The sequence below is a fragment of the Centroberyx affinis genome, unplaced genomic scaffold (assembly GCF_046629955.1).
Source record: "Centroberyx affinis isolate AG114_WGS23_722 - 3 ecotype Tasmania unplaced genomic scaffold, CSIRO-AGI_Caff_v1 ptg004400l_1, whole genome shotgun sequence".
Taxonomy (NCBI): Eukaryota; Metazoa; Chordata; class Actinopteri; order Beryciformes; family Berycidae; genus Centroberyx; species Centroberyx affinis.
In genome coordinates this window covers 180031-189732 of record NW_027282084.1, presented here as the reverse complement: position 1 = coordinate 189732, position 9702 = coordinate 180031, and the positions used below count along the sequence as shown (strand labels likewise).

Below are 9702 nucleotides of genomic sequence, written 5' to 3'. Positions count from 1 at the left end.
CTTCCATTTCTTATATAACTACTACATAATTTCATGCTTCTTTCTTGAAAACTCCAAAAGAAATGACCAGGTACTTACCAGCTCTAGCATTGCAACTCTTCCTCTATTTTCCCAGTAATTAGTACACCATGTCATGGCTCTTTCCAGCAAACATCCTGAGAAATGAACAGTTCCTATTATTAGGAAGTTGCGGACCAGGAAAACAAAGCGTTGCCTAGCTTTTTCCATTTCGTGCCATCAGAGCTTCAAACTGCAAAATGTGACTTTTTCTCAAGCTGTTCCTGAAGGCGTCCTGTCCCTCCTTTGCTCTTTCCAGACAGTCTTCCATGACGAGTGCAAGTTCAAGGAGAGCTTGCTGCCAAACAACTACAACGCCTACGAGTCTTGGGTTTACAGAGGCTCCTACATCGCTCTCAGCAAGCATGGCCGCGTGAAGAGGGGCAACAAGGCCACCACTGCCATGACTGTAACGCACTTCCTACCCCGAATATGATGAGCAAAAACTGGCAATAACAAACTTATTTGCACATGTGGATTATTTCCCAGGTAACATAAATACCGTATACGTACATGCATACACAAAAGACAAAATGGACTGTAAAAGAAAGAAATACCACTATATCTGATAGTATTTATTCAATCTTTATATGTATATTTGGGTAGCTTACTTTGTATTAGAACTTATGGAAATGTCATTCTTTGCTGCTTTTATGATTTTCATCATTTTGTTATATGAAGGGGATGGAGAGGCTTTGTTTGCCCCTTCAGTTTATATGGGTGCTTGCCATAATTGGTCGAGTCCTTGCCCTGTCAGTGGATGACGGTTCATCCTCTGGAGACGAAATGGATAAGTTTTATTACCTCAAAGCGCCATATCCCGAGAAGAAGAAGAAGAAGAAGAAAAAGAAAAAACACGTGTGCATGAAATTTCTACAGAGAAGAATGCCTGTTTACTTAAAACCGTTTTGTCGTCATCCATCAAGGACTTGGACCGTTTCCATCCTCCATGTTTGATGATTATTAGTATTATTGTCTGTGTCACTGTAAGGGCAACTAGAGCACTTGCAAATATGGCGGTGGTTTCTCCTGCTTTGTCATGAGGTAGCGGTGCCTTGGATTCCTACTTGTGGCCCCCTTACCCTTGCATGCGAGAAACGCGCTGCTCGAGTCAGAAATAGGAACGAAACGCAAGTCATCACTCCCTCAGACACCCCCGGGGGGCTTTAGCCCAATTCCTAGAGGGCCAGAAGTATCTTCACTTTATTTTCTTTCCAGAATTAGATCAATTAAGTAATTGAGACCGTGTGCTGCACAGGACCCAGTGGAGCCTCTTGTTAATATGGAAAGCTCGAATTGGAGTCAGTATTTAAACCCCCCATCATGTCCAAGGGAGCTTTGACAATCCCGGGTTTTATTTGTTCAGATATTGTAGCTAGATCGTCATGCCTGACTGATTTGTGTGTGTGTGTGTGTGTGTTTGTGTGTGTGTACATGTGTGTTATGTATGTATGTGGAATTGCTTAGTTACAGGGCCGCTTAATTGGAAAGGGTTTTTCCGCCCATTGTGGGAGGTCAAAGGAGTGTCTGTGTAGCAGAGTATCTATGCCTGAGACACTATGAAGCTAAATATCCTCCTTCACCTGTACATTTATTTATTTGACTGTCTGCTATATGCTACGTTCCCCCCGGTTCAGACGGCCCGGGTTCGATCTGCATCTGGCCTTGAGACTCTGTGAATTTGCTTAGTTGAGGACTCAAACAGTAATTTGTTCGATTTGTTTTTGAAACTGTTGAGAGATCTAGCAAAACAGAGGAAGGGAGCGGTTTGACTTTCGCACTGGTTTGATGATATTTATTACTTGGCACTTACAGGAACCTCTGTTTATGCAGACGGTGGTGAAGCTACAGTGGATGCTATTGATTTTCAAGCCACTATAGATATGAAGGTCTAATGCGTCAATTTGAAATAGTGTAAATATTCCTATTTGATTAAGGGAGAACTAGAACTGTTGCTCAGTTGATGATACTGGGGATTTGTGAACAATATTTCAGGTAACCCAGTCTGTCTGATATGTCTGATATCTGATATTTAGATGATATGGATTGTGCTTATTGATACCTGATTTTTAGGCTATTTATGCATCATTCAAACTGGTCACTGAGTCGTACTATGGCTTCTTGTGAAAGAAAGGAATAGGAGCAATGTTGCAAAAAAAAAGCAATGTACCAAAGGGTTATTAGTTCATTCAGGCTTTGTGTATGCAGCATACCATACTTGAATTCAACAACTGCTCGCTCTCCTCTTTCAAACACTGTAGTTTTCCATAGTGGAGACGAGGGGGAAGGAGGAGGAGGAGGAGGAGGAGGAGGAAAAAGGAGGGTAGCAGTGATGCACAGAGGACTTATATGGGACTCCGCATGTGGCGCCCATTGTTTGTTTAACTTGGTGAGGATGTGGATAATGTGGGGCGAATAGCTGAGCATCAGACAAGCTGGCCCCTTGGTTTCAGTTGACGCTGTGAGAGCGGAGCGGTCAACGCCGGGATTCCAGCAGCGTCTTCTCCCTCTCCCTCTCCCTCTCCCTCTCCCTCGGAGCCATTTTTGGTGCCAAGGTCGGAGGCGCGGGCTCTCTGCCCTCTCTGGTCCTGACGCTGGGCGGCTGCTTTCAGCTCCGTCACAATGGCTTTTACCTGGCTCTGCACCTGTTCAGCTATTCCTCCATCAAGATGAGATGGGTTGCGACTCGTGATGTGCAATGAACCGAGGTGGTGATTTTGGACCTTTCTCATATGTCTGGCCAGAGTCTTTTAATGTTGAACTGAGGTGCATTTGAGTTGAGTTTTTCAAATGATTTAGATGATTTTGAATTTGATTAGACTAAATTTTGGTATTTGGCCTACAACGCTCTGTAAGTAGCTAAGTAAGATCGGCTCGGTGGAATATGATTGAAATAAAGTAGCAAGATATACTTCATCATATTTTACCTCATGCCCTTTCTAACATTACTGTAAAGCGCTGATGAAATGTCTGAGCAATGGTGTACCTTTGGCGCCCTTTAAGATCCAGCTTTTGTCTAGTAGCAGAAACGAATGTGCAGTATCTGGTCAGAATGAGTGTGTGTATGCGTGTGTGTGTGTGTGTGTCAGACTGAGCGCATGCCCATCATGTTCTGTTTCTGCCAAAGCGACAGCAGAGATGGTATCAGATCAATTTACCTTGAGTCAGGAATAACAGGGCATTGTCTGACTGTGCAAGCTGATGTACTGTGCTCTCCTCACAGGAGAGGGAGGGCAAGAGGGATGGGAAATGCAACACAGAGGCTACTTAGGAAGGTCCGCCACTGTCAAAAGGAGACGCCTGGCTGTTGGTTGAGCAGGTAGTTATGTAGCAAAAGACCATGTGAAATAGAATCAAATGCTTCCAGGAAAACTACTGTTGAGGAACGGGGTGCTGCTGTTAAAATGGGTGCTGGCTGGTCGACTGAATACTGTGATCTGAAGGAGACACCTGAATACTCCCAGGATGTCGTGTTTAATGCTTTGGGATATCGACAACAGTGGTAACTGTGTGTGGAGAGTTTGCCTTGAGTGGTTATTTCAGCATCTTATTACCCAGTCTGACTGGACAGAGCAAAATAGTGCTGAAAGGAAAAGTAGTGCTGATCAGCCTTTACCCGCAATCTGCATCAACGGTCAGAAAATCACTTGTAGCTTTTGTTTTCTTGGCTGATACTGTGGCAGTGAGTAGCTGGTAGAGAGGGATTTGTTAGTTTGTTGAGGCGTACAAGGTGCAAACTCAACTAGAGGTGCAAATGGTGATATTTCTCCACGGGGTGCCATTTACCGAGCAGGGGCAGACGCTGTTTTCTGTCACTCTCCCTCGCTAAAACCTTTCATCACCATCAAAACAAGCAAGACATGCAAGATCAAAAATACTTGTTTTTGATGACAACATTGTGTTTTTTTTTTTTAATGTCACTTATGGTTTTATTATGGTATATTTTAGCCGGTTCATACAGACACTAAGACACTGTCAGGACAACAAGCAATTAATTTGAGCTGGCAGGAGGGGAATCGTCTGAAGTTATAATGGCTTCTGATGAGTTGATGCTTATGGAAAATGTTTGGTGTTTATGCCAAAGGTAACTCAGCACGTCAACTGGAACGGCATCATGGTGTCGGCTTTTCAAAACTTGAGGTTCAAGTCTGAAGGAAGGTACTAATATTACTCAAGTTGTACAACTTTTGCAGTGATGTTGTTTGAGGCAGAACAGGTTGTATGGTAGCAGTAACTGAGAGACGGTAGTTAACGGTCAGAAATGTATCACCTTTTCATATCAACCCCCTACTTCCTTAATTCCCTATATACCTGTTGAGTTCTGAAGGGACTGGGTATGTGTTACCCCTGTGATTATGGATCCAATGTCTGGATTTTGCCATTGTGCTTATACCTGTCCAACTGATTTTACAATGTATTGGTTCACAGGGAGTAGGAGGTCTGTGGGAAGATGTGGGATCAGACTTGTGTGTGTCCCTGTGTGCCGGCAGCCTTTGTGTTTCTCTCTCAGTTTTCTATTCCTGCACTGAGGGGAGAGTGCTTCCTCTGAGTCCCCCTCCTCTTTTTTAACATATACCTCACCTTCTGCCTTAGTTCCGATTTATTGAAATGATTGTAAATTAGTTTGAAACAACAGACTTCTCCAATCATTTGTTTCTGAAAAATATGATGACGAGTAAGTAAAATACTATATTACAAATGGTTTTCCTTTTATTTTTGTACGTATGTGCTGTGCACAGCAGTCAACTGTATTCCTGAAATGATAATAAAAGATGTTTTGTAAAAGCTGTTGTGGTTGAATGCTCATCGTCGCATGTTTCATTTATTTGATGCTTGTTCATCTCCAGTGGCACATACTTTAAGATAAGTGTGTATAACTGATAAGATATTATGACAGTTATGGACAAAACTTTGTGGCTCAAAATGCCTCAAACCCAAATCAAGTGAACTGGGTCATGAGTGAGCCTCTGGCTCCCTCTGCTGGCAAAGGCAGACATCTAGATTCACAGAGGAGACTATCTTTGTTTTCTCATCGGTCCAAATGAATTCTGGACAGATGAGAAAGCAAAGGTATAATTGAAACATGAACTCTTATGCTTTTCTGAAATTGATGCAAATTACCATTTCATCACTGCCAAATAAAAACAATCCAACAGAGCACTTTGCTGCCCAAATCACTGTATAATTATCATTGGCCTCTATACAACTACCTCACCAGCAGGTACACAGGGTCTATTCATAGTATTCTGTTACATCATCACACGGCCATCTTGGTAGGAAAATAGCAGGTGATTGTAATAGATTAACAGGTGATTATAATAAAACAACAGCCACAGCCAATGAACTGTCTATATTGTAAAGCACCATATTGGTAGGAAATGCATGTGACATCATGGGAATACTATGAATGGGCTTTTCCCTTTTTGACAGTTTCTATGTCCACTGCCTACCTGAAAGTGTCACTTATAGCAGGACTGTAAATGTAGAAATTACACCAATTCAAAGGTAGCCTGTACCTTTGTGAACCAAAAAAAGAAAAGAAAAAGGAGGCGTTGACATGCATCAGTATATATACTCCACTATACTATACGACTATACTACACATAAAAACAATCCTAACCTACAATATGCAGTCTTATGGCAGGACGAGACCGGCAGAGAAAACAAATGTGTACAGTCAATCAATAAGCAAGGCATGGCTTGTTCTACTAATGTCAGTCTACATACTCAGACACAAGAGAAACAAGTCTTCATTAGAATTATTAAATATTCATATATAATACAATTTATGTTGACCTCGGTAGAGCTACTATGAAAAACTGACTTCTCGTTAAAAGGTCTCAACTGAAACAGTGAAAACACTGATGTAGTAACATTGTGAATTGTTAATATACATATTACAATGAAGATTCTGGGTTAAATTTAAATTATATAGAGTGATCAACAATAAATTATGTTATGAATCTGAGAAAAATCTGACCCTGCTTGTAGACTTGTACTTGTCTGCTTGTTGAGAACCGGGTGAAGTATGATTGTCTGACATCTGGCCTTTGTTCTTTGCACCACTACACTCACAAAAGTGCATTTATAAGTGTAGTAAGGGGTGTATGCACTGCGACCCGACCATAATATCCCTCTGCTTACTTCTTAACAGAGAGTCCTTGCTGAAACTGCCTGCTCATATCCTAAGCTGACATTTGCAGTCCACTGATATAGAACTGCTTTTCTGTTTCTCCTTGCATGTCCAACCAAAGCACTAACATCACACTTTAAGAGTATGGGCCTCTGCCTCTAGTTGATGTGTTTCTCTCGAACTCGCTGAAATCACTTCTTTGAGCCATGGCAGCCAAAGCAATGGGCCACTAGCATAAAATGACCCAGCATAATTATGTACATATTATATGCAATAATCACTTAATTATCATAGGGACTGCACTTGTGACCTGTAAATATCCCAATAACGTCCACAAATTCAGAACCTGTCCAGCTGGGCTCTGAGCTGTAGGGGCCCTGCGCTCACACGCTCTCGCATTTCTAGACAGTGATGTGAGTGTTTAAAACACTGGTTCTCAACCTAGGGATCGGGACCCCCGAGGGGGTCACAAGATAATTTTGGGATGTCCCAGGATAATTTTGGTGGGTCCTGAGTTGACTTTTTGTGATAGGAAAAAAACAATATTCAACGTGTATTTTTTCCGATTTTTCTCCAATTTATGCTTTTTTCTACTTAATAGTTTTCAGCCCTAACGCCTCCCTTGTTGACATAATGAAACAACCTGAAAAGGGGAAATCATTCTGTGATGGGGGGTTGTGAGTAGGCATCACTTCATTTTAAGGGGTCGCGAGCTTAAAAGGTTGAGAGCCACTGGTTTAAAAGATGTTGGCTCTGTCAGTGTGTATGTACGGAGGACCAAATGTGACATGACAATCAGAATCAAATAAAAGGCTATGTTACGATTCGTCAAGCCTTCATTCATCATTGTGTAAAGTTGGTAGTCAAGAGGGTCAAGGGGGAAAGTGGACCTCCAATCACGTTTGCACCGGGGGCCTCTGAGCGCGTAATTATTATAGATTATCAGTTATAGTCTCCAGGACTGCGACCAATGCGACCCTTATCCACTGAAAAACAGGTAGGCTTTTCAGTAATTTTGGTAAATGAGTTAGCCAGTTTATTGACCCTCTGTTTAAATAGACCTGCTGGACTTTCTCCTCCTCCAGTCGCTGCCCACCCAGCAGCCTGAGCATTTGTGGTTTTAGAGTGAGCACATGGCATCCTCACTGATCATGCGACCGGCTTGCTTCTTGCTCCTCCTGGTTGCCATACATCAGTCTGTACCGGTGGATTGTAAACCCGGGCTGCTGGACCCAGAACAACCCCAACATCAGCTGAGCAGCTTTGGCACAGCTGCACGTCCAGGGAGATCCACCGGTACGGGACGCTTCTATTTGGAGATGAGTGGACCAGTGAGGAAAGGCATCAACCGGGACTTTCTGGGTAAATTTGTCTATTCCTCTATAACATAATAAGCCTGTTTAAGACTTTATGTAGCAATTTTTTTGGTCTAGATCAACTGTTTCATTTCCCATAATTAAAAAAATAAAAATAAAAAAAACAAAATATATATATATATATATATGCTTTTCACATATATTTGAGTGTTTATGATTTCACATATTTATGCTTATGTTTATGTTTACAGGTATGTTTCAAAATCTGCAAAAAATTGCCAAAAATTGTATTTGTACATATAGCTGACATTCACTGGAAATACATTTAGAGTGGCATTGTTTTGGATGCACTTGCAGATGGATGTTGTATTTCTAGTATTTCCAATGAATGTCATCTGCAGCAACAAATACATTTTTTGGTCAATTATGTATATTTTGAAAAATATCTCTGAACATAATTCTTAAGTAGTATATATGAAATATATATTTTTCAGTATAAGCAGATTTTTTTTCCCACCTGAAATTAATAATGGCATTTTAAACTTGTTTTTTTCTTTTACAGTTATTTTGCCAGTAAGAACAGAGACAAGCAACTTTGTGTCAATATTTGATTTGAGGAGAAAACGGTTTCTGTGCATGGATTTAGAGGGAGAACTGTACAATTCGGTGAGTAAAGTCTTTAGATGTGGTTCATTTGAATGAAGTCGGGAAGTGAGACCAGGTAAAGAAATCATTTTAAACCATTTTGTATTTGTTTTCTACCAAACAGAGGGAAAAGGACAGAGAAGAGTGTCTTTTCCAGCGCCTCTGGTTAGACTTGGAGAACCACCAGGATGTCTTCTACTCCGCCAGTGGGGGCCGACTGCTCAGGCTGGAGGAGGCTGAGATGCACGCTGCTCGCCAGAAGTCACCGAATCCCTCCTCTGCCCTGCTGGAGAAGTTCCTGGGTCCCTTGGTGAAGAGACAGAGGAGGAGCGAGCGGATGAACCCCTCCGATCCACTGAGATCAGAGTCGCATTCCACGAATCCTGCCAAGGACCACCAGGACCCGGAGCACGGGCAGCCAGAGCAAGACCAGGCAGGCGCTGTATCCAAAGAGACCATCACCTCCTGCGATGACCCCTTGCGGGTGTTGCATTCCAGCGGGCCGGTCAGTCCCGTCAAGACCAATATTGCAGACCGGGCAGAGCAAGACTAAGATACTGAACTTGGGTTTGACTGGGAATCCATTAATAAGTGAAAGCTGGGGTTGGAAGTCTTTCTTTTTTTTTGTTTTGAAAACTCACTTTTTGTTTGACTGCATAGTGGATATAGTTCTCTGTAAGCACCTTGTCTTGTGTTTGTGGAACGCAGGATCAATCAAAGTCAAGGTCAAGAACCTCAGAAAAACTTAGAAAGGGCTGGTAGACTGACACAAGGAGATGGTTTGGTATTATGAATAGAACAAGCATGACAGCTGATACATACTGCTATGTTTCCTCAACTTTCTCACCTTGGGACCCAGGCTAATCAAAACACACTTTTGTCATACAGCGAACCACAATTGTGGGTCCTGACCCATAATTTCGGACAGTCTGACAGTCTGGGCTGGATATCAAGGCTATAATATGTTATAGCTAGAGTAAAATATCCCACAGTTAAGAAATAATGGGAATTACCACGTTTCAAACAACCGTAATCTCTGAAGACAGCTGGCCAATAGTTACGCAAGTTTGGTGATGCACTTTGAAATATTTGCATTGGAATTGTGAACTCTTTCGGAGAAAGTTGTTTTTCTGAGCATTAAATATTTGACAACTGATTGTGAGAATGCAGATGCTATTTTTATGAGATCTTAAATCAGACACGGTGATTCAACACACTCGCAAAGGGCGTTACATCATTGTTTCTTATCATGCGGCGGCTTGTACAGATCCGCTGTTTGAATAGCGAGAGATGAAGGGCAAGTTTGGCAACATTCAACATTATGCTAACCTTTTAGGTGAGGCGAGTTTGGACCAGTGTCCTGCTGTCCTTTCACCTCTTTTGTCAGTTAAATTTTAAACCAGGTTGGCATAGGGCCAGATGTGGCAATGTTTGTTGTGCATGTGTAAAAATGTGTAATCTGTAAGTAATTATGAATATTTATTCAGGAATCTAATGACAAAGATGTTGCATAATGGGAATTTAATTATATAAAAATCAACCTTAGATGTC

The 9702-nt window shown here is 41.8% G+C and overlaps 1 protein-coding gene across 1 annotated transcript; it reads left to right on the top strand.

Moving 5' to 3' along the window:
- Positions 1-7341: 7341 nt before the first annotated feature.
- LOC139664910 (fibroblast growth factor 23-like) lies at positions 7342-8704 on the top strand. The gene is made up of 3 exons (XM_071543908.1): positions 7342-7552; positions 8069-8172; positions 8276-8704. Exons 1-3 carry the CDS (start codon positions 7342-7344, stop codon positions 8702-8704), a joined length of 744 nt encoding a protein of 247 aa, XP_071400009.1.
- Positions 8705-9702: the final 998 nt, after the last annotated feature.